The sequence below is a fragment of the Poeciliopsis prolifica genome, unplaced genomic scaffold, assembly GCF_027474105.1.
Source record: "Poeciliopsis prolifica strain line A6 unplaced genomic scaffold, Auburn_PproV2 SCAFFOLD018, whole genome shotgun sequence".
NCBI classification, from domain to species: domain Eukaryota; kingdom Metazoa; phylum Chordata; class Actinopteri; order Cyprinodontiformes; family Poeciliidae; genus Poeciliopsis; species Poeciliopsis prolifica.
The window spans coordinates 10,029,428-10,052,907 of NW_026562393.1; the positions used below are offsets into that span (position 1 = coordinate 10,029,428).

A 23,480-nucleotide genomic window follows, 5' to 3' on the forward strand; every position below is an offset into this window, starting at 1 on the left:
TATTTTTTATTTTGAATATTTAAAATGTCTTCCAGTTCCAGAGTTAAATGTTCATTGGAATTTAAAGTTTTTTGATCTTTGAGAATGTGTTCTTGCATTATTTTTATTGCCATTATATCACTTAAAGGTGTCGAACAACAATATTATTGTTTATTGCAATAACCAATGGGACAATTTATCTTCCAGCTCTATTTGCATAAAGGAAATGGAGTTTCACACAATCTTGTTTCCTTTTTTTTGTTTTAAATCAGTGAATAAAATAAACTGTTTATAATGTATATTATTTTTGGATACATTTTTCTCCTCTTATTCCAAAAGTTTACTTTTAAGTGCTATCAACATTGAGTCCGTTTTTAAATATTCTAAGAAAATTGCCTCTATTTTTTCCTCCTAAAATATTTTGCTTGAGAAGAGGTGGTGATGTTTTTTTTGTTTGTTTTTCTGCAAAAATGCCAAATTGAAAAAAATGACTTTGGCCATTATTTTACACCATGTTTCAAATTATTATGCAAATTGGATTTAAGTGTCATAAATATAACATTTTTTGTTGTGCTATTAAATTCCTAGATGTATTGTGGGCCACCCCAATGAGACTTTTTACTACAGATCACGGCCAATAATCTGACATAAATCAAGACTGAGGCATCTGTTTAGTACAAGGTAAATTTTTGACAACTTTGAAAAAAAATCTGCAATAAACTCCCAATTTTATGTTGGCACAAAAAAGTGGCTGATTTTTGTGGGAATTTCCATAATAATTCACAAAAATACTGGAGGGATTGATATAATTTGTCAGTAAATTGATAAAAACTGCACTGATTTGATTGATAAAATAATATTTAAACATACTTAGTGTTTAGTCCAGATTCCAGAGGGCCACATATAAAACTAAGACGGACCAGATTTGGCCCACGGGCCTTGAGTTTGACACGTGGTGTAAAATAAGGTAGAAACAAATGCTAATAATACTATTTCGATTTAACATGATTAAATTGAGATTGTTGTAGAATTTTATAAATGTGTCGCATCAAAGATCTGTAATCGTGAAAACAATCCGTGTTTGAAAATACACGAAAGTCCACATCACCTTCAGTTGGAGCGCAGCAACAACGCGCATGCGCAAACCCGGTGTATCCAGAAAGGTAAACTTCGCTGAATTTAGGACGTGTTGACACGTTTGCTAACTCCAGGAAATAGACCAGGTCTTGAATTGTGCGGTATTCGCGGAAGGTACGTGAGTCTCTTTTGTCAGCCAGGCTTGAGTCTGTGAGGCTTCCGTCGACGTTCTGGGGATAAAAATCCTGCATTTGGGATATTCTTGAAGACGGAAGTGAGGGGTTGTTGTTGTTTTCCCTCAATCAAGCCTCTGACTGAACCTGGCGCGTGCATGACTGTTTCTGAATGCCTGCTGACCTGTTTCATGCGCACCTATGATTTCCTGCCGAAGATAGCCAAGAGTTTCCATCTTTCCCTGAGTTTCTGCGTCGGGATGGCAGCAGCGGAGGGCGGCGGAGGCTCCGCGCCGCTGCCCACAGGTGATGGAGAACCTGAGGAGGCCGAGGTGTTCACCTGCCCGACCTACTGCACGGAGCTCTCCCGTCGGCAGAACGAACACAGGAAGGCGGGGTTGTTCTGCGACCTGACCCTGGTGTTCAGCTCCAGGGGCGCGTCCGGCGCGGAGCGGGTCCTGACCTTACCTGCCCACCGCACGGTCCTGTCCGCGGCCTCGCAGTATTTCGAGCTGCTGCTGGGCGGACAGTTCTCGGAGTCGCAGACCGGGAGAGTGGAGCTGAGGGAGTGGAGCTCCGCGGCGGGGCCCGACCCGGAGACCGTGGAGGCGGTCATGCACTTCATGTACACGGGAGAGGTCCGGGTGACCACCGCTAACGTCCACGACGTGCTGGAACTGGCTGACAGGTAACGGCTGTTTCATGACAAAACACTCTATTGATCCCAAAGTGAAAGTAATGTTGTTGTGACTCGTATTAGTTCAAATTCTAAAGAGTTTTTGACGTTTTGGGGAATTATTCCGCCATCTTTGACCTGACTTTTAACCACTAGCTTACAATGGTGTGGAGCATAAACCGCACTGTTAGCTCAATGCTAGCCTGCTTTATTCATTACAAAACCAGGTTGTTTTTGGGGATTATTATCCAGTTTTTGATTTGAGAAAAAGGTCCATTCAATTTAAAAATACTTGGAAAATTAAATGTTGTTGTGACTCGTATTAGTTCAAGTTCTTCAGAGATTTTGACGTTTTTGGAAATGATTCCGCCATCTTTGACCCGACTTTTAACCACAGTCCATTAGCTTACAGTGGTGTGGAAAATAAACCTTACTGTTAGCTCAATGCTAGCCTGCTTCATTCATTACAAACCCAGGTTGTTTTTGGTATTATTGTCCAGTTGTGTTGATTTGAGGAAAAAGTCAATTCAATTTAAAAAAAACTTTATATTTTTTAATATAAAGTAAAATTAAATGTTGTAACTCAGATTATTCAAGATTCTTCATGAAATTGTTGTTGGCAAGAAAGCGCTCCTGTAGCAGTCTGTATTGCAGCAAATTTCAAGAAGCCTCAAACTAACGACGTTATTTGTCTAAGAGTCTTATATAGAGAATGCTCAGGGTCACATTTAATCTGATTACGGTAATTGTGAATGGATAAAAAAAATAGTGTAGTAAGCTATTAAATGTTAACTGAAGTAAAAAAGGTTAAAAACTGCTTGGAAAAAAACTATACTGACCAGTAACTAAGCCTTAATGTTTTTCAGCACAATGGCATTTTCTGCAGTTTGTATACTCTTTTTAAATATTAATCACTTTCTAAATTAATCAGTAAAGTTTATTTGCATATCACATTTTAGCAAAAAGGCAGTTAAAAGTGTTTTTCACAATAAAAACAGAAAAGAAAAACAAACAGTAACTAGCTGTGAAACCAGTAACAACCACTGCATCTTGTCACGTGCCATTATTAAAATTATCAATATAGAATATTAATCATCAATATAGTTAAGGTAAGATAATTTTATTTTCAGCAACAAAGCTGTTCAAAGTGCTTTACATGAATTAGAAGAAATACAAACAAAACAATAAATCCAAAAGAAAGATAAACGTATATTGATTTCCCATGTTTAATAACAATAAGTAGTGCATAAGTTATAAACTTGCAGGGGTTTCTCTGGATTCTTGTTCTGATAAAACTATCAATCAAACATCAAACACAATCAAACATTGGTTCTCCATGTTTGATTCTATAAAGTAGATTGTACTTTCTATCTTTGTTCTAGATTTGTAAGCTAACAAAGGTTAGCTCAAATATTAAATATTTAATGCTAAATGTTGATCTACGGTAATGAGTAATTTATCTAGATAAACTAAGAATAGATTCTCCAGATTCTAAGATTGGTCATCACCCAACGTTATCCACTAGAATAATTAAAGTGTTGACCTCTTCCCTTAGGTTCTTATTGGGTCGGCTGAAGAGTTTCTGTGCAGACTTCCTGGTGAAGAAGTTGAATCTTTCCAACTGCGTAGCTGTGCACAGCCTGGCTCACATGTACAGCCTGAACCAGCTGGCTCTGGAAGCTGCCGAGACGATAAGAAGAAACTTCCAGAAAGTCATTTACAACGACGAGTTCTACACTCTTCCGTTTCATCTGGTGCGAGACTGGATGTTGGACTCGGAAATCACCGTGGACTCGGAGCAGCAGCTGTTTGAAGCGATTGTGAAATGGGTCCACCAAAACCCGGAGGAACGGGCGCAGTTTTTTGAAGAGCTGTTCAAGCTCGTGAGGCTGAAGCAGATTCCTCCAACCGACTTAACGCGTGTCGTTAGAAAGGAGCCCTTAGTGGCCAACAAGGCAGAGTGCCAGCAGCTGGTGGTGGACGCTCTGGAGTTTCACGCAGTTTGCTCGGAGGGCCTCAAGTTGACTAACTTGGATCAGAGTACCTCCAACATGGCGGCCATTCATCCACGCCTTGGTCAGAACATGGATGTGATCATGGTGATAGGTGGAGTCTCAGAAGGTGGAGAGTATCTCAGCGAATGCGTTGGCTACTTTGTCGCAGAGGATCGTTGGATCAACCTGCCACATATTCACAACCACCTGGACGGCCACGCCATCGCGGTCACCGAGGGCCACGTCTATGTGGCGGGCTCCATGGAGCCTGGCTTTGCCAAGATGGTGGAGCGCTACAACACCAACCTCAATACTTGGGAGGATGTCAGCAGCTTGTCCACGCGGAAGCACTCATTCGGCCTAACGGGCGTCAAGGATGTCCTCTACGGCATCGGGGGCCACGGTAACTTCAGCCCAGGCTTTAAGGACGTCACTGTTTATAAACCGGAGCAGGATGAGTGGATCAGCCTTGAGCCAGCGCCAAAGATCCTACGAGACGTAAAAACAGTGACTGTAGAGGATCGATATGTGTATGTGATGGCCAGGACGCCTGAAGACATCGACCATGATGATGGATTGAGTACCGTGACCATGTGCTACGACACAGAGAGTCACAGATGGCAGGAAGTTCACTCATTACCTCTCATTGACAACTACTGCAGCTTCCAAATGGCTGTCTCATCCACAACCTTCTACCATACCGCTTCCTGCTGCCCCAAAAGCTACAAGGCAACTTTTGAGGCCGCTCAGCAGAAAGTAAGCAGAAACATCCCAGAGGAGATCCTCAGCAGCCTTCCAACGGAAGTGCTTGGGATGGAAGGAGCTGCCATCTGCTTCCTTGGTGAGGATGTCTTCATCATCGGAGGATGGAGGAACAGCAGCAACTTGGACAAGCAGTACCGCAAGGAGTCGTACCGCTACTGTGCCGACAAAAAGCGCTGGACGCTTCTGCCGCCCCTGCCTCAGCCGCGCTGCCGAGCGGCGGCCTGCCACGTCCGCATCCCGTATAGATACCTGCGCGGCTGCCAGCGCTACCCGATGCCGCAGAATCTGGCGCGCCAACGAGACCGCATGCAGCAAATGCAGCAGATGCACCGACTCACACTCACTCGGCGGAGACAGATGCACTCTCAAATCGAATGCTAAAGTAGGATTAAAGATTGTGCAGTGAATAATTAACACTTTAATCATTGTGAGAAGGCATTTATCTGAAGATAATCTTTTTTTTTATTATGATAGAATGAAAGGTAAATCTAGAACTCTCTTTAAAGCTGTAGTATGTAACTTTTATTTATTTTTTTTTTATTTAAATTTTTTTTTACATATTTGTTAAAACTGTTAGATGAGACAGAAAACAACCAATCTAAGACAGGAGGAGGGTCTTAGCGCTGTCAGTCAATCTCATGTACTTGCTGCTCAATGTGCTAATGGCGGAGAAACTGCTTACCGTTACAGGAAAACTGTTTATCCACCGTCACCAGTTGCCACAATAACTAGCCTTAGCTTTCACAACATTCTATGCTAGCTGCAGCGTAGCAGAGAACAAGAGCAGAGCCACATGAAGAGTGATTGACAGCGCTAAGACCCACCTCCTGGCTCTGATTGGTTGTTTCTAGTGGGAGAGGGCAATTGAGCTTAATTTTTTTTCCTTTTATTTTATGTATTTTTTTTATTATTATTATCTGTCTCGTACCAGCAAATATGTAAAAAAATATTTTTTTAATAAGAGTTACACTATTCAGACTCTGAATAAAAAAATATCTATTTAATGTCATGTCCAATCTTAATAGTTGAACTGAGTGGAAGGATATATAAAAATTTTGATTTCCTCAAAAGATTTCAGAAAATTCCTGTTTTTGTTTTTCTTCTTGTTTAGCTTAGCATTCAGATTTAAACTTTGGAAACTAACAGGGAGGCTGTTTTTATTGTAATAAATGTGAAGATATAAATGGTTGATGCTATATTACATATAAAACTGCCATGACTAAAAATAATGTCAGATTATAAAGTAATTAAGATATTTTCATATGTAATTCAAGTATAATTCAAAAAAGTATATTTACATCAACTTCTTTACTGTCGCAATTTTATTATTACTACAATGTTCTTTTTTCATTGCATTTCTTTTTGTTTTATTTCTTGGTATAGATATCTTGGTGCTGATTGTGTGTTCAAATTAGGGATTGTTTCTAAATACTTTTATTTTTTTTGCCAAATTATTCAATGCATCTCACTTTTTCAGTGCCTGTCCATGAATTATGTTTCAGCTCTTAAATATTTCCGCTGGAGTAAAAAGTTGTTGCACTCAAAACTGTTATGTGAAGATTTAAAATCCTACTACGCCACTAAAAATGAGGTTCTCTGAGGATGAAGCTTTCTTATTGGGTGTATTTGTGTCACAATGCTAATAAATTAAATCAAAATTCTGTTGGAATTGTGGTTTTGTCAACATTTGTTTGGTGATTTTGCTTCATGTTAAGTGTGTTTTGAGGAAAATAAGGGGGAGATCTGTGTTTAATTTTACAATTTAACCGAGGTTCTCAACAATAAAAGTAACTGCCAATATTCTGAATTGATGTATTTTATTAAAAACTTTTTTTAATACTTTCTACTAAACTTAATTTTGTGAAATTGAATTCAATCTGCAATCAGTAAAACATTTTGTTGATAATGAAGTCCTTGAATGAAGTTTGACGCGTTTCATTAGAACCGTACTACGTCCTAACTCTTTAAATTGGGTAATCATATTTCTAACACAAAAAAAGAATAAATTATATTAAAAACATGCAAATTGCAACTGATAATAATAAACTCTTGAAATTACTTCATATATAAACCTTAACAGTTGCTGCTCTTTTTGCACTACTGTTTCTTTAAAGATATTAAAGTCTTTTGATTTCTGTAGAAATCAAACTTTTGATTTACTGGCATAAATGGAAGCTATCACTGACTACATTTTCCCTCTTTTTGAGAAGAAATTGATCCCTCGGAACTATATATCTAGGGGCTGGGGATGAGGGGGACTTTTGTTGGTGTAACACAAGGATGCAATCAAGAAAAATAATTTTAATTTCGACGTTTGCACTTAATGCCATGTTGAGACATTTAAAAGTTTGTTGTTTCACGCTTCCGGGTTTTAAAGCGGATGTGGGGTTGGACAGCTTCCGGTGGCTATAGCGTTAGCAATAAAAGGCTAGGAAAATGACTCCGTCTCGGCGCAGTTGTTTTTGTTCAGTCCCTGGTTGTTCATGTGGTGCAAGAAAACAGCCTTATCTGTCATATCATGCATTCCCGACGGACCCGGACCAACGGAGGCAGTGGATCCAGACGATCCGAAGAGATGAAGGTCCGGACTTTTGCATAAAGACGGGGAGCACTTTCGTATGTAGCCGCCACTTCACACCGGAGGATTTTGTTAGCGGATCCACCACCAGCCGCCTTACAAGTGGAGCTGTTCCTTCCCTGTTTGCCTGGAATAACTTCACTGCACCGGCAATGAGAGAGTCTGCTTTCGAGAGGGCTAAGAAACGGCAGTTTGTCCTCTCAGAAAGCTAGCCAGGCTGAAGGACCATGACTACACAGCACATCCACCCGCAGGTAAAAAAATAGTATATTGCGAGTTGTGCGCAAGGCCCGGGAGGTTGCGCGCATGCGCGAGGCCCGGGAGGTTGCGCGCATGCGCGAGGCCCGGGAGGTTGCGCGCATGCGCGAGGCCCGGGAGGTTGCGCGCATGCGCGAGGCCCGGGAGGTTGCGCGCATGCGCGAGGCCCGGGAGGTTGCGCGCATGCGCGAGGCCCGGGAGGTTGCGCGCATGCGCGAGGCCCGGGAGGTTGCGCGCATGCGCGAGGCCCGGGAGGTTGCGCGCATGCGCGAGGCCCGGCATGCGCGAGGCCCGGGAGGTTGCGCGCATGCGCGAGGCCCGGCATGCGCGAGGCCCGGGAGGTTGCGCGCATGCGCGAGGCCCGGGAGGTTGCGCGCATGCGCGAGGCCCGGGAGGTTGCGCGCATGCGCGAGGCCCGGGAGGTTGCGCGCATGCGCGAGGCCCGGGAGGTTGCGCGCATGCGCGAGGCCCGGGAGGTTGCGCGCATGCGCGAGGCCCGGGAGGTTGCGCGCATGCGCGAGGCCCGGGAGGTTGCGCGCATGCGCGAGGCCCGGGAGGTTGCGCGCATGCGCGAGGCCCGGGAGGTTGCGCGCATGCGCGAGGCCCGGGAGGTTGCGCGCATGCGCGAGGCCCGGGAGGTTGCGCGCATGCGCGAGGCCCGGGAGGTTGCGCGCATGCGCGAGGCCCGGCATGCGCGAGGCCCGGGAGGTTGCGCGCATGCGCGAGGCCCGGCATGCGCGAGGCCCGGGAGGTTGCGCGCATGCGCGAGGCCCGGGAGGTTGCGCGCATGCGCGAGGCCCGGGAGGTTGCGCGCATGCGCGAGGCCCGGGAGGTTGCGCGCATGCGCGAGGCCCGGGAGGTTGCGCGCATGCGCGAGGCCCGGGAGGTTGCGCGCATGCGCGAGGCCCGGGAGGCTGCGCGCATGCGCGAGGCCCGGAGGCTGCGCGCATGCGCGAGGCCCGGGAGGCTGTGCGCATGCGCGAGGCCCGGGAGGCTGTGCGCATGCGCGAGGCCCGGGAGGCTGTGCGCATGCGCGAGGCCCGGGAGGCTGTGCGCATGCGCGAGGCCCGGGAGGCTGTGCGCATGCGTTTTATAAAGCGGATGTGGGGTTGGACAACTTCCGGTGGCTATAGCGTTAGCATTAAAAGGCTAGGAAAATGACTCCATCTCGGCGCAGTTGTTTTTGTTCAGTCCCTTATCTGTCATATCAAACGTTCCCGACGGACCCGGACCAACGGAGGCAGTGGATCCAGGCGATCCGAAGAGATGAAGATCCGGACTTTTGCATAAAGACGGGGAGCACTTTCGTATGTAGTCGCCGCTTCACACCACCAGCCGCCTTAAAAGTGGAGCTGTTCCTTCCCTGTTTGCCTGGAAGAACTTCACTGCACCGGCAATGAGAGAGTCTGCTTTCGAGAGGGCTAAGAAACGGCAGTTTGTCCTCTCTCAGAACGGACAAATGTATGTATTTCGATGTATTTTAAGGTACACAATCAAAATCACATGTGAATGCATTTGTTCACGTGATAAGTCATTTAGAAGATGGAAATGCAGCTAAAATTGCATTTAAAAACCCTTCGGTTGTTCCCACTATAATTACATTAAAAATAATAAGATTTGGGTCACATTTGTCTGCAGTGTGAATGAAGCCCATGATACGTTTACTGTCATTTCTGAGACACAAAGTTGTAAATTTCTGTGTGCCACACCTTTGACCTGAAAGTACCCAGTTCTGTTTGTGCATGTTCTTGGTGACTGTAATGACTGTGTACATCACTGGTTTTCTGAAAGCCTGATGTAAGGCTAAAGTAAAATTACAATCAATGTTGAGTTTTTTTTTTTAAAGCCGTAATGACAGAACAAGCACATAAACTGTTGTAAAAGATTAACCTCTGTGTTTTGCTAATATATAATCATTTAAGACCGGTTCCTCTTGAGCACTGCAGTACGATATGAATATAAGGTTCTTGTTCGCATAAAAAAACACTGCCTGCAGTGCTATTTTTTTTAGATAAAATATTTTATAATGTAGAAAAATAAAATATTCTTCAGAAAACTAAACAGGTGCTACCATCAGCACTCTAGATTTTGACAGAAGATGAATGAGTCCATTGTGTAATGTTAGTAGAAAATGTTAATAAATCAACAGTTTTTACAAACACTTTTTTATTACAACATTCAGGGACAAAAAGGTGTTTGCACTATTTTCAGAAACCTCAAAATCCTCCACAAGAAATTGTTTCCCAACGTCTTTTCTCAGAGATCAAATACTGTAAATAAACTGACGCTGTGTATGAGCTGTGGCTTCTTTTGTTTTGTTTTTCATCCCTGAGAGAAAACCAAACTTTTTTTTTTCCCTCCTCACAACTCCTCATGCCTCGCCTGCTCCCGTTCCTTGTCCTCGTCGACTTTTAGTTTGAGCTCGCTGGCAGTGATCACGGCGTCTTTGTTGCGGTCCTGGTTCTGAAACATGTCGGCGACGATCTGCTCCATGGTCATTCCCGGCTTTATCCGGCCTTTTCCTCCTGCAACCTGGAGCTTGATAAACTCTGTGAACTAAAAGACAGAGAAGCAAAATGATGAAAAGGCAAATCAGGAAAAGTACTGTAGTTAAAAAAAAAAATCTGTTATTCCTAATATTACCACCAGGTGGAGTCATACTTTTGTAGAACTGTAGAAAATACTTTTTCCTGCATCATCATGCCTGACTACAGTAAGTTAATCATTCTACCAGAACAAAATGTAATTAAATATTCCAGAAATACATCCAGGTGTGGAATATATTCCAATTTTATTCTAAAAGAAATGAAGAGGAATTGTAGGAAACATACCTCATCCAGTGGCACCTCTCCATTCTTGTTCATATCCATAGTTTCAAACAGATCTGCTGGAGTGTCCTCAAGCCACACAAACAGGTAACCGGGCGGGACACCACGCTCAAAGCTCACCATTTCAATGCTGAAGACCAGAACGGCACTGCTTGGTACACCAGCAGCTGACAGACAACAAGAGACCGACTTTAGATTGTAGAGGCTGTGTCCATACAAACCACAGGAGAGACTAATCTTACCGAGAGATGAATATTAATCTATGAAACAATTGTTTTAGTGAAACTCTGAGTTACAGATTTAAGTCTCAGGACATCTCAAAATAAAAATATCTTGGTTACTTAAATAAACAATATAAATTCCTCATAAGCTTATAGACTAACGGTTTGATTTTCAACTGCTCAAAACTTCACAGTGAAGTTGAAAATCAAGGTATTTCTGTCACCTGCATATGTCTACTTGTCAAGGTTCAATCTAAGGCTACGTTCACACTGCAACAAAGTGTCCCAATTCCGATATTCGGATATAAGCGATCTGTATGTTTTCTCCGGTGTGAAAGTGTCCCGCATGCGCAGTAGGGGGCGCAATAATTTCACACATCGTGCATCTCTGTTTGCTGCAGTTAACGGTTTGCTAACGGTTTTAGCTTACGATTTTAAAGTTGTTGTCCGGCCGCAGCCAGCACATTAACAACTTGATCCTTATTTCAGTCCGCCATTGTTGTTTTTCTTCCTGCTTTTGGTATCAAGAGGCAGAATAGTGACGTTTATCGAGCATCAGTGTTGTTCGGCCACATTTGAATCGATACGTATCAGATATCCACGTTTTCTCCCTCGCTTTCGATAAAAATCCGACCTGTGTTATTCAGGGTGTCATGAACAGATACACAGTTCCAATTATGTGAATAAAAAGTGGAATTGGGTCACTTCCGGCCGCAGTGTGACGCACCCTAAGATGGCTGCTCCAATCTCACCTCCTTTCTCTCCATGTCCGAGGTGAGGCGGCACTATAATCCTCCTCTTCTCTCCCACACACATGCCCCTCAAGCCTTCATCCAGCCCATCGATCACCTTGTCCTGGCCCAGAACTGCGTCTTGCATGTTCTCATAGTCGTGCCTAGAGGCCGTACAAATGAAAACAATGCTCAGCTGGTTTCAGGCGGAGGCTGGAAAAACGGGCGGAAACTTACGAGGAAAAGAGCAGAGTCCCGTCCAGCAGAGTGCAGTTGTAATGGTAGCGGACCAGGTCGTTCAGAGTCGTAGTGTCGTTGCACACTTCCGGTTTGTAGGTTACCTCGATCTCCACTTTGTCGCTTGGGTTGTGGAAGTCGATGACGTGGACGTCAAAGACCAGGACGGCTGACGGAGGGATCACGTCACCTGAACACACCGCCGACAAATTATTTCATCCTAACGGAAACACGTAAGTTCACCCCAAAGTACTAGCTTGAATGTTGACTTCCGCTCGATTCTAATAACTTCACGGGCCGTGAACTTTTAGTGTGTTTGTTCATTAAAAATGAACTGAAAAACCAAAAACACGCTAGCTTTTTTTGCGCTCAGTCTGGCTCTCTCCCATTGGCCCGGTAGAATTTCATCCGGGCCAATCACCGAACAGAAGAAGTTGTGAACGATGACGTCAATTTTCTGTTGGCAGTAGCTGCTAGCAACGCTTCCGAATATTAACGCACATCTGGTTCGGTTCGGTTCTGCTCTCTTTGCAGTGGACAATCGTTGTTAGCAACAAAGGCAAAGTTTACGGTAAGCAAGTTTTTTTTTAACATAAATTTTATTTCGACAGGAAAATAATCGAAAAAAAATGAGGTTACAAGATACTGAATTTCTGTAATAAATTGACAGTTTTTGATGAACTTCAAGGTATTGAACATCACAGCTAAACGCCAAGTATTGGGTAAGGTTTTAAATTTCAACAGCGTCCATGTTTCAAGAAATCGTTTCTCCAGGGTCCAGATCTTCTGTACACATCAGTTATGACCAGAAAAATGTTAAACTTTTTTTCTTGCAAATTTGTGACTTTTAAAAAACTCAAAAATGTCCAAAAAAATTTTTTTTCCAGAAAATTTTACGGGGTTTTTTTTGGCAGAGATTTAATCCCATCTTTCTACAATAGAAAATCTAGTTAAACACCTAGTATTTATCCCCAGATGTTTGATTTTAAGGAAAACTGACTTTCTTCATGCTTTTCCTGCAGTAACTCACCCGCTCCTTGTTCTCCATAAGCCAGGTGAGGAGGAATGACGACCCTCCTCCTCTCCCCTAGGCAGATCCCCAGGAGGCCCTGGTCCATTCCTGGGATCACGTAGCCCATCCCGATGTAGGTGTTGTATGTGCTGTTCCTCTGGTAGCTTCAATAAGCAGATAAATACCGTAAAAGTTTTGATTTCAACTTCCAACCACAAGAATTCAACAAAATATATAATCCATGTTGAGATGTCTACACACCTGGTGTCAAAGGTCACCCCGTTCAGGAAGGTACCATTGTAGTGGTACCGAATGTAGTCCCCCACCACAGACTTGCGGGTGCAGGGCTCAGGAGCCTCCTGGCTCTCGATGGTGATGTTATCCTTCGGGTTGTGAATGTCCTCCAATAGGACGTCAAACACCAGCGTTGCCTGAGGGGGAATCATGGTTCCTGTCACACAGACACAACCAATGACATGAGATGTTATAACCCAAATTACTGTTATGCTTTAACCAAAAACGCAGCATTTGAAGTCATTGTGCGGGAAAAACCTTTATTTTTTATTCTTTGTAACCTCATTAGGTATGCTGAGTGAACCATTTTATAGCTGAGAAAGGTTCCATTTTTCTCTTTTTTATTTTAATCTATATTTTGAGAATAAAGTTGAAATAATACAAGAATGAAATCATAACATTTGGAGAATATGGTCAAAATAATAGACGCATCATATTTTGAGAATACATCATAGTGCCATGGGAATGAAGTCAAACTATTAGAATAAACTCATAATAATATGAAAATAAAATTGTAATATTATGAAAATAAACTCAGTATTAATGCAGAATAAATGTGAGAACAAAGCCATAGCATTATTAGAATAACGTCAAAACATTACAAGAATAAAGTCATGACATGAGAGGAAGGTCTTTATTCTAGCATCACCCTAACACTCCATCATATGAAGATTGAAATTAGGAAAGCTCTCGTGTCGTGTCTGCCATGTCTTCCTACCAGATCCCTTTTCTCCGTACGCTTTGAACGGTGGGATCACGATGTGCCTGACCTCCCCCACACACATGCCCAGCAGGCCCTCGTCCATGCCCTTCACCAGCCAGCCCTCGCCCACCAGTGAGTTGTAGGTCTGCTTCCTGTTGTAGCTGCGTGGGGCTCATACAAGCTCAAAGTCAGTCACACACATAAGTGGACACAGAAAACACACCTGGACACAGCACAGACACACACAGGTTGCCGATTTGGTTCTGTTTTGTTTCATTTAGACACCATTTTCAGTTTAACTTCTGCTGAGAAGCTGTGGAAATCTCTCAGTTGAAATAACAAAACGTCCAGAACTCACCTGGAGTCGAAGGCGGTCCCGTCCAGCAAAGTGCCGTTGAAGTGGTAACGCACAAAGTCTGTGCGCATCACGGAGCGTTTGCAGTCTTTGGGCGTGCTGACGGTTCTGGTGACGACCAGGTCGGCCTTGTTCCACAGATCCAGGAGGTGGATGTCGAACACCAGCGTGGCGTCTGGAGGCACCGCATCACCTGGAAGCAAAAGGTCACCATGAGTTTAATTCAACAGTTTCATTATCACTGTTTTACTTTAAATTGACCCTTTTTGTGCAATAAATATTACATATAATTATCATAGTAATGGGGTTTCTGCATTTGCAACAAAAACTTATTTCAATTCGATTTTGAAACAAAACAGTCTTACTAAACTGGTTCAGTAAAAACAACAGAGACGATGCATCGTTTGTTGAAATTCAGAAATAAAAGAATCATTTTTAAACTTCACGTCACCAAGAAAGAAAAAGAAAATAGCCTGTAAACCAGTTTCAGTTAATTTTTTCAGAACATGACAACAATATAAAATCACACACATGAACAAGGAATGCAAAAGAAACATTTTTGTACCACAATAATCTAAACATCCTCGAAAAGGAGTAGGAAGAAATAAGAAACTTATGAATTCCTACCCCATAAACTCATGCAATATGTTCAGATATACCCATATTATTAAATAAAAAATTTTGAAATACATAGCTTTATTAATTTTCCATTTTACCTGGGATTACACATGTCGAAATATACAGGGTTCTGCAGGGTATGATAACCCTGCCCCCACCAGGCTAAGCATTTATAATTTGGTTAAGTTTTTTTTTTTTTTTTTTTTTTTTTTTTGCATTTTTAAGACTTTATAGTTAATCTCCCAATAACATATAATTATCAAGTGATATTTTCAAACTTCCCGTCAACTTTAAACTTCTTTTTAAGTCAAGAACAGGACAGGCTGCTGGATGACGCCCAATCACCAGATGTAGCAAGTTTTCTTGGGGAAACCTTGATTTATTGATTCATAGCCACACACTAATATTCATTAGCCTCAATTTACACATGTGCTGACTTACTCTCACTCATATTTCTATATCTTGTGAAAATACCTATTTTTATTTCCTTTTAAATTGCCTTTGCTCCTATAATAACATGTTCGATCATTTTCCGCCAGCACATAGTAGGATGGCCTAGTCAAAGTTTAGACCCAGATCGTGCAAGATTTGAAATAAATTCCAGTTAATCTGACTGATACTGAACTTTTTTTATGTTAGATGCAACTGCAGGGGTTGGTTTTCTGTAAAAGATGTGGAAAGCTTTGAATTATTTTTGTAGCAGTTTAAAATATTCCCCCAAAAATTAAGCTCTACCTGCCCCGCTGCTCCCGTAAGCCAGGTGTGGCGGGATGGTGATTTTCCTGCGCTCGTTCACGCACATCCCCTGCAGGCCTTTATCCACGCCGGCGATGAGCCGACCCTCCCCGATCAGGCCGACTTTGGCTGCTCCTTTCTCATAGCTGCGAGTGAGAAAAATCCCCGTTGTTTGCGGGAGAAAATGTCAGAAGTGGGTCAACGTCTGGAGGATGTTTGTGTCTGCAGGGGATGCATGTTAGTGGAAGCTGCGGGCTTGTTTTAACCTGCATTTTCACTCGGGAAAAGCTTCCAAAGTTTTTTTTTTTTTTCCGGTCTCACCTCGAGTCCAGCGCCTTCCCGTCGGTGAACGTGGCGTTGTAATGGTAGCGGACGTAGTCTCCAGTTTTCGCCTCCCTCGCGCAGTCTTGGGGGATCTGGTATCTGTCCACGACAACGTCTCCCAACACGGGACTGGGATTACACTCCACAGAAAACCACGCAGCCAGAACAGAGAAGACAACACAAAGGGGAAGCATTCTGACACAAATTACTTGAAAGTGATGCGACAGCAGCAGAAAAATGGACATCAGGCCGAATTGAAAAGAAAAGAAGGCGATCGGAGGGCCTGCGTGCGGGGAGTGCGTTTTTCCACGCAGAGGGCTGCGGATGTGGAGCAGGGCTGTAAACGTGGACAATCTCCAGGTCGCTAAGACTTTTTTTTCTCTTTTTTAAGAGTGGGAGGAATGTTAGAGGGAGTGGGAAGCACTTCAGTTCAAATTTCCACAATAAGAAATAAGAAGCTTCTTCAGTGAGTCCCAGTAGATCCAACCAAACCTGAGAAAACATCCAGTTTGTTTCCAAGTTTATTTACTCTAAACGGTTTTCTCTGCAACTTGTTGCTTTTCAATAAGTTTAACGAAGTTTGATGTTTTCAGAATCTTAAAGTTCATCTTATCCTGAATACTTAAAGGAGGGCGTTTATTGCAGATTTTATTTTGAAGTCAGCGATGCAGCTGCAGAGGTCCGCCTCTCAGCCCAAAACAACAGCAGATCAGTGGCTGTTTCAGGCAGCGTCCACTGTCTGACCAGTTGAACCAATCATGTTTTTAGCTGAGACAAAAGTGTGGAACGCTTTAACTAGGCCAAATGATTCACGTAATGATAATATGAATAATATCAATAATTAAGGACTTGTTTGTATAGGGACCCATAGGTGACACAATTCAATAAATCAGACTGTGCTTCTAATAAATATTGTAACTGTAAGAAAATACAGATAATTTAACAAATGGATAATTAATTTATATGTATTAATTACACATACAAAACTAATAAAAAAAAAAAACAAATGACTGTGCATTGACTTTACTTTGGATGAAGTATGCTGGGGCCTGTAACCACTCACATTTTCCGCACATCCATGCATCATCTTTTTATTGGCGATGCTGCGTCCTGTGGGTTGACGTATACGTCACGAAATTTCGCGCACGCGCAAAACGCTGGAGGTCATGGTCTTTGTCAAGAACAATCCTGTTATACGATTGAAACCTGGAGACAGGTGTTATTCATTTTGGGCTGTGCAGCACAGCAAATGGAAGAATAACGCAGAAAAACAAAACAAATCAAAATCACATATTTTTACAGCCTCGTTGCCATAGCAACTGACACCACTTATGTCACCAAAACAACACAAACATTTCCCCACATAAAACAGAACATTCAGTCCGTCACATTATCACAGTTTTAGGCTCGATGTTTATTTTGTGATCATTAAGATAAACAATCGCTGTGGCAGATTAGCTGCCGCTGCTATTAGCTAAGCTAACTCTGCGGCGGTTGATCAGCTTAAACTTGCTCTACTTATGATCTGTAAGAATTGGTGTGTAGGTCGCCATTTTTTATATTTTTTTTTTGAAACAAAGCAAACCAAATTCCACATCACATCTCCGTGTTAAGGTTGTCGTGTACTTTTCCTCGCTATTTCTTAAAACGTTTTCCTGATCTTCCCAGCTAGCTAGCATCAACGGCTAGCTAGCATCAAATGTTCAGAGCACGTTCTCTGACGATGACGTTTTTTCCGGACACTTTAAAACACCACTAAACGTCATCTAGATGTTGTAGTGTTGACAATTGGTAGCAAAGGGACCGTGTTCCTTTTTTTCGTGTCAAAAACAGTCACTGGGTTTATGGTTTAACCCTTTCAGGCTCAAATTACTTGCAAAGACTAGCTAAGTAGCACTGAGCTGTTGCAAATCTGCAACATCTGCCTGGAGAGGGTTAAGAAGACAAAACCAGTTTAAGAGGATTTGAAACAGACAAGCTAACATACTGCTAAGAGAAATAAACCTGGTCAGTAAACTCTGGTTTAGACGCTGAGAAATTCCCAATCCCAGAATTCCCAGAAGCCCCTGATCGCTGCAGCAGACCACCAGATCACAAACACCGCAGCAGAAGAAAGGAGGGAGGCACAGGAATGTTTTTTTTTTATTATGGCTGGACTGAGCGCAAAAGGAGGCTCGTATTTAATATCCCTAATACTTTTCTGTATGAACTTTGTGTTTATTAACACATCCGCACAACACGAGAGTCTCATGAGTTTTCCCAAAGAACATCTCATTCCTCTCACCGCAGCCTACGGACTGGCGCTGGACAGATACGCAGCCGGAAACTGGACCGAATCTATCCAGTACTTGGAGCTGAGTTTGCGTTTGCACCGACTTCTCAGGGAAAGTGTGCGGTTCTGCTCGGTCCAGTGTAACCGCAGCGGTCATGAGGAGCCGCTTTTCCCCGCAGCATCCCCGGATCTGAGCGCCTACTGGCGCGTCCTGAGGACGGCGTCCTGTCAGAGGACATGCAGGGCGCGTCTCCCGGTCCTGCAGCTGCCGCCTCCCGACACCGAGATCATGGACGAGTTCAGCAAAAGAGCCCCGTACAGATATCTGCACTTTGCTCACGCTAAGGTAGGAAACAGAGTGGGGAAGGTAGTAGTGTTTCATGCTGAGTGTTTTTTATTTGAATGAAGAACAAACATGTTTTAACCAAAGATTCACCACACAGACACACACCTGCAGTTTGTGTTACTTTCGTAAGTTTCATATAGAAAGAAATGTATTTTTATTGCAGAACCAGAACCAGACACGCTGCATTTAGCTTCTGGAACAAACTTCCTGAAAACTGCAAAACAGCCCAGAGAGCCTTTAAATCCAGACAAAAACCCACTTGTTTAGAGTTGCTTTTGAAACATAATAAATAAAACATCAAAAATCTGATGTGAAATGACAGCAAAATGTTTCAGTAGTTATTGTATGACTCTGTGTTTTTATGATATAAACATTTTGAAATGCCTTGTTGCTGAAATGTGCTCTACAGATAAAGGTTGATCAATTTTTGTCATTTTGTTACTTATATGAATTATTGTCATTTTCGTTCTTGAAACATCACATTTTTTTATATTTTGTCCCTTTGATGATGTAATTTTAAATATTAAGTGATAGATAATTTGACCAGTTACTCTACTTGAGGAAACTTTTTACCAAATACTTTTTTACTCTTTTTTCATTTATTGGAAGATTACTTTTTTTTACTTTTACTTAAATAAAAATAGGTTGAAGTCGTGTTTCTCTTACCTGACTATTTTCTTGGATGGTGTCTTCTGGATCTTTTTGCATCCCGTTAAGGTCCTGCTTTGACTCCTGTTTTAAATTTCCAGCTGATTATTATTTTTCTCCAGGTTTTCCTGTCTTACTTCTGTTCCCGTCTGTGTCCAGCTGGACGACTTGCAGCAGGCCGTCCCGTGCGCCTACACTTTCCTACAGAGGAACCCCGAGGACCAGGAGATGCTTCAGCTGATGGAGGAGTACAAGAATGAGTACGACCTCGACGGCTTCCTCATCGACCACGAACAACAACTTTATGAGGTGGGGCAAAAAGGCAAGACACAAAATTATGCAAATGTTCTGAGGGGGAAAAATATTTTTACTTTACCCCATTTGAATTAAAATCACAACTGATATCTTGACGTTTTCTCAACTTTGACCCTTGTGACTTAGAGTACCCCAAAATTTTACTCAAATGAAAGTAGTACTACTCCAACATATTTTTTATTAAATTAAAGTAAAAAACAACTGTCCAAGAGGAAAAAAGTATTTGATAAAAAGTGAAATTATCAATCATTTAATATTTAAAAATGACATAATTAGATGAAACAAAATATAAAGTTATGTGGAAATTTTGGTATTTTTTAATGACCAAAATGATAATTCATTTAAGTAACAAAAACAAACCAAAAAAAAGGAAAAAAAATTGGATTTTTCTTTTTTGAATCAGTTTCTTTCTATAAAAACTTGTGAAACTTTAACAAAAGCTGCAGGTTTTCCATTCAGTGGGCGAAAAATCCAGAAACTTTACTCAAGTAAGAGTAGAAATACTTCATAATAAATGTAATTCAAGTAAAAAGGTAAAAGTAAAAAGAACAGTGTAGTAAAAAACATGCCTAAAAGTCTTTTTTTTTTTTTTTTCAAAAATGTAACCGAATAAATGTAACTAGTTACTTCCCACTTTTTCAAAATGTTTTCAGCCATCCTTCATCAGCGGCGTGAAGCTTGTGGACTTGGGGAAATACAGCAGCGGTTCTGAGCGCCTGGAGGAAACGCTGAGACTCTACCTGCAGGAGTACGACCTCTGTCAGGCCGAATGCGACGGGATCGGCCATTTTTCCTCACACACAGACTTCTACGCTCTATTAACCGGTAAATATGCAGTAATTAATTAATCATGAACCCAAGGCTTTGATTCTGTAAATCCTATGATTTTTCTCCAGCAACATCAAAATGGATGTTTAATTTGTTTAAAAACTATTGATTCAATTCCTGGAAGAAAACTTTTATGGCAATTAGAATCCAGTTGATTATTTATCCTTTCTGATGAAATATAAATTAAATAGTACTGAGTAATTTTGAGCTTATGGTATTTTTACAAAAATAAATGCAATTGAAAAATAATTACAATCTATAAATCAACATAATAAACTACACACAGTAATTTTTTTTATGAATACACTGGAAAAAAAAGAGAATGGGGCTCCAACCTAAAAAAAAAATATTTATTACATGTAATCAAATTAAGTTTGTTGAACATATTTTATTTAAGGGAATTAAGTTTAATATATTTATCTGGATGAACTTAATTTGATGACTTGTAACAAATTAAATAATTCTTTAGAACTGGATTTTCTTTTCGATAATGTTAAGTGTAAGATCCTAGTATTTATTTTGTAAATATACATTTAGTGAAATCACTTTTCTGGCTGAATGCTGCAGAGACAGCAAACAGGCAAACGGTGAGAAACTCAGAAAGGTTTTCTGTGTTTTATTGCTGGTGAAGTGTTTTATGGTTATACCACAAATTAAAATGAAAATCATATCAAGAAAATGTCTGAAACATCTCAGCTGCTTTTTATTTTTCTCCACAGAAGTCTACCTTGACACTTTAAAATGCAAGATAAAGTGTGAGGAAAACCTAAAGCCCAACGTTGGCGGCTACTTTGTGGAGAACTTCGTTCCCACTATTTACCACTACCTCCAGTTTGCCTATTACAAACGTAAGTTCAGCTCGAGTCGAGCTTCCCAGTACTGCATATTCTTGTTTCTGTTGCTGCTGATGTACTTGTGTAATTGTCTGTGCAGTGAACGACGGCCGCAGAGCCGTGCCCTGTGCGTACAGCTACTTCCTGTTCCAGCCAGAAGACCCGGTGATGAAGGACAACCTGCTGTACTACGAGGCCTACAGCCCACAGTGGGGCCTGCAGTCCCATCACTTCACACCCAGAACAGTAAGAGAAACTTTATCTGAAGAAAACCAACAGGAAACTCAGGAAAATGAGACAAAGAACGGATAAAACCTTCAGCTCTGAGTGAAGCAGTCCAAGTTTGTTTGTTTGAATTAGCCGTAACAATGGCTCCTCTTCTGGATGTTCACATCATAAAAAAGCATTTCATACAAAAACACACACTTAATATAATATTAAAATTAGGGACACTATATTATCGGCATGGTATCGGTATCAGACATCTTTTAGAACTCACTGATATAAAAGTTGTTTTTATATGACAAACCAGTGACAGTGTTGCCTGCAGCACAGCACAACATTGAATTAGCAGTGTTTGGGTATTTTTATTGTTTTAGAGAGAGCAGATGTCATGAATAAATTTGACATTAAACAAGTTTAAAGTGTTGCATCATTTTCAGGTTCATTTTTAGCATTTGGTAACAGGCTAAACTGACAAAGAGTTGCAGTATTTTAAATCCATGGTGGAGAAAGCCGTATAGTTTCAGGAAGTAGGTGTAGGGGAAAAAATATCGTCACTGGCCAAATGAGTTTTAGTACATCTGCAAATGTCAACGCAGGATATTGACCAAAAATCCAATATCCTGCATCCCTAATTAAAAACATAGCATATTAATTCATAACTCTGTAGTTATATATATGCTCAAATATTTGAAAGTCCTGTTTTTATTCCTAAAAAAATATATCTTTTTTGTCCAGCATTCTTGTTGCATGGTGGGAGAGTAAATCAATCTTTTGGAGAATGTCTTGTTTTAAAATTGTGTAAAGATTTGGCTAAATAAAAGTTGATTGTATAAAATAATTAGTATCTTAAAACTACAATATTTCTAAAAAAATTTTAACTTATTTTCAACCAACTTATGTTTTACAAATTGTAGTTTTGTTAAATGTTTTGAACCACTTCAGGGAGCGATATCAATATTCAATCAAATCAATATTTATCTGCATACTTCCAAATTACATCAATCATCTCATGCAGTTTTTTCACAAAAATTTATGCAAAATCAACAGATCACTTTTTCATGCTAATGAATAACTGAGTTAATTGGAAGTTTTCCACAAAAATGGTCAAAACATTGAGTTGAAGTGATGCTGGCTCCCACCTGCAGGTGGCAGTATTTCTTACTTGTACTAAACTGCTGCATCAGCCTGACTTAATGTTTTTAAAGTTATTGTCTACAATCGATGCGGAGAATTGCTAAAAGTCATTTTCACCATCATAGAAAAGAGCAAATATAACATTTCTTGCAAGTATTTCTAAATTAGCTCCCGGAAAAATTGTCATTTTGAAATTAGAGCAACTTAATGGTGCAGCCTGACTAAATAGTTTTTTAAAAGTAGATATATATTTAAAGCCAGCTATAATGACAGCATGTTGTCTCCTTCTGATATGATTTGTTTTATCAGGAAGCTCTTCGACATTACAATCAGACCATCACTCAAAAACAAATGTTGATGTTTCTAATGAAGTACTTGGAGGCGAATGATGAGGTAAGATTGACAAAACTTAATTCTTTAAACATTTTGTCTTATTTAACTCTTTTTTTATCGTCAGTGATTCAGTCAGTAAAGTCTGGCTTTGTAATATTTTTGTTAAGGGTTTTAGCGGACCAGAAGAAAATCCACTTTCGTCCTCTGAGTCTCCTGATGCCGAGTTTGAAGGTGTGGGAGATTATGAAGAGTCCATGTTTGCAAAATGGAGGCAGAAGAAAGGAAAAGGAGACGCAGGAGAGGCCGACATCTGAACTCAAGCAGTTACAGCTTCAGCTCTGCTGTCTTCAGGAATGGTAAACTTAAATTTATTTAAAATAGTGCCATAATAATAATCATTTTAAGCATATTTATGCTATGAAGTTTTTTTTACCCTGTTTAACAAAACAACAACCACTGTTATAATGCCACATTAAATGTCCAGAAAGAGTTTGAAATGATTCATCAGGCTTTTCTTTTAAATCACAAAAACCAAAGTATTTTGCTTTTTGTTTTTATTCTTGTTTATTGTAACTTTTAATTTAGCTCTGTTCAGCTAAATTATAAAGCACCTTTTCCAGATGTTTGTTTTAAAATGTTTTCTATAAATAAATAACATTTTAGTTTCTACTTTTATTAAATAACCCAAAAATCTTTCCTTCAAGTTGTTTTTTTTTGGATGAGGAAATTGGTAACAATATTCTCTTAGTCTAAAATTATCTAAGGTATTAAACATCCTTCCAACCCTAATCTAATCCCAATTCTAGTCATCTTTCCAATCCTAATCTAATCCCAATTCCAGTCATCTTTCCAATCCTAATCTAATCCCAATTCTAGTCATCCTTAGATGATTCCAACCCTAATCTAATCCCAATTCCAACCCTGTGATTGTAGGTCAAGATGCCAGTCATAGTCTTGTGGCTATTCTTCTATTTATCTCATTTTATCT

At 40.9% G+C, this 23,480-nt stretch overlaps 3 protein-coding genes and 1 long non-coding RNA gene across 4 annotated transcripts; 3 read left to right on the top strand and 1 right to left on the bottom strand.

The window, feature by feature from the left end:
• The first annotated feature begins 1,082 nt into the window (after positions 1 to 1,082).
• klhl11 (kelch-like family member 11) lies at positions 1,083 to 6,325 on the top strand. The gene is made up of 2 exons (XM_055043254.1): positions 1,083 to 1,917; positions 3,461 to 6,325. The coding sequence occupies exons 1-2, from the start codon at positions 1,388 to 1,390 to the stop codon at positions 5,043 to 5,045; spliced, it is 2,115 nt and encodes a 704-aa protein (XP_054899229.1). The 5' UTR covers positions 1,083 to 1,387; the 3' UTR covers positions 5,046 to 6,325.
• A 3,324-nt stretch (positions 6,326 to 9,649) lies between these two features.
• fkbp10b (FKBP prolyl isomerase 10b) lies at positions 9,650 to 15,935 on the bottom strand. The gene is made up of 10 exons (XM_055043098.1): positions 15,556 to 15,935; positions 15,235 to 15,380; positions 13,885 to 14,074; positions 13,542 to 13,687; positions 12,791 to 12,980; positions 12,548 to 12,693; positions 11,518 to 11,707; positions 11,302 to 11,444; positions 10,332 to 10,495; positions 9,650 to 10,056 (listed from the first exon to the last, which is right to left on the bottom strand). Exons 1-10 carry the CDS (start codon positions 15,801 to 15,803, stop codon positions 9,862 to 9,864), a joined length of 1,758 nt encoding a protein of 585 aa, XP_054899073.1. The 5' UTR covers positions 15,804 to 15,935; the 3' UTR covers positions 9,650 to 9,861.
• On the top strand, positions 12,003 to 13,891 carry LOC129368224 (uncharacterized). Its single transcript, XR_008606816.1, has 4 exons — positions 12,003 to 12,088; positions 12,540 to 12,662; positions 13,545 to 13,713; positions 13,808 to 13,891. It is a non-coding gene; the product is annotated as an uncharacterized LOC129368224 (long non-coding RNA).
• Positions 15,936 to 17,031: 1,096 nt separating the features above from the next.
• LOC129368220 (endoplasmic reticulum protein SC65-like) lies at positions 17,032 to 23,407 on the top strand. Its single transcript, XM_055043102.1, has 7 exons — positions 17,032 to 18,176; positions 18,984 to 19,133; positions 19,793 to 19,964; positions 20,687 to 20,815; positions 20,901 to 21,046; positions 22,469 to 22,552; positions 22,660 to 23,407. The coding sequence occupies exons 1-7, from the start codon at positions 17,706 to 17,708 to the stop codon at positions 22,804 to 22,806; spliced, it is 1,299 nt and encodes a 432-aa protein (XP_054899077.1). The 5' UTR covers positions 17,032 to 17,705; the 3' UTR covers positions 22,807 to 23,407.
• Positions 23,408 to 23,480: the final 73 nt, after the last annotated feature.

What these genes read in the sequence shown, in the direction of transcription:
- klhl11 (XM_055043254.1), top strand. Translation starts at nt 1,388, where the DNA reads ATGACTGTTTCTGAATGCCTGCTGACCTGTTTCATGCGCACCTATGAT. An exon ending in GTGCTGGAACTGGCTGACAG is followed by an intron (nt 1,918 to 3,460) that starts GTAACGGCTGTT and finishes CTCTTCCCTTAG; the next exon opens with GTTCTTATTGGGTCGGCTGA.
- fkbp10b (XM_055043098.1), bottom strand. Translation starts at nt 15,803, where the DNA reads ATGTCCATTTTTCTGCTGCTGTCGCATCACTTTCAAGTAATTTGTGTC. An exon ending in GGGACCGCCTTCGACTCCAG is followed by an intron (nt 13,688 to 13,884) that starts GTGAGTTCTGGA and finishes AGCCCCACGCAG; the next exon opens with CTACAACAGGAAGCAGACCT. An exon ending in TTATGGAGAACAAGGAGCGG is followed by an intron (nt 11,708 to 12,547) that starts GTGAGTTACTGC and finishes CGGTGTGTTCAG; the next exon opens with GTGACGTGATCCCTCCGTCA.
- LOC129368220 (XM_055043102.1), top strand. Translation starts at nt 17,706, where the DNA reads ATGGCTGGACTGAGCGCAAAAGGAGGCTCGTATTTAATATCCCTAATA. An exon ending in TGCACTTTGCTCACGCTAAG is followed by an intron (nt 18,177 to 18,983) that starts GTAGGAAACAGA and finishes GTCTGTGTCCAG; the next exon opens with CTGGACGACTTGCAGCAGGC. An exon ending in ACTTGGAGGCGAATGATGAG is followed by an intron (nt 22,553 to 22,659) that starts GTAAGATTGACA and finishes ATTTTTGTTAAG; the next exon opens with GGTTTTAGCGGACCAGAAGA.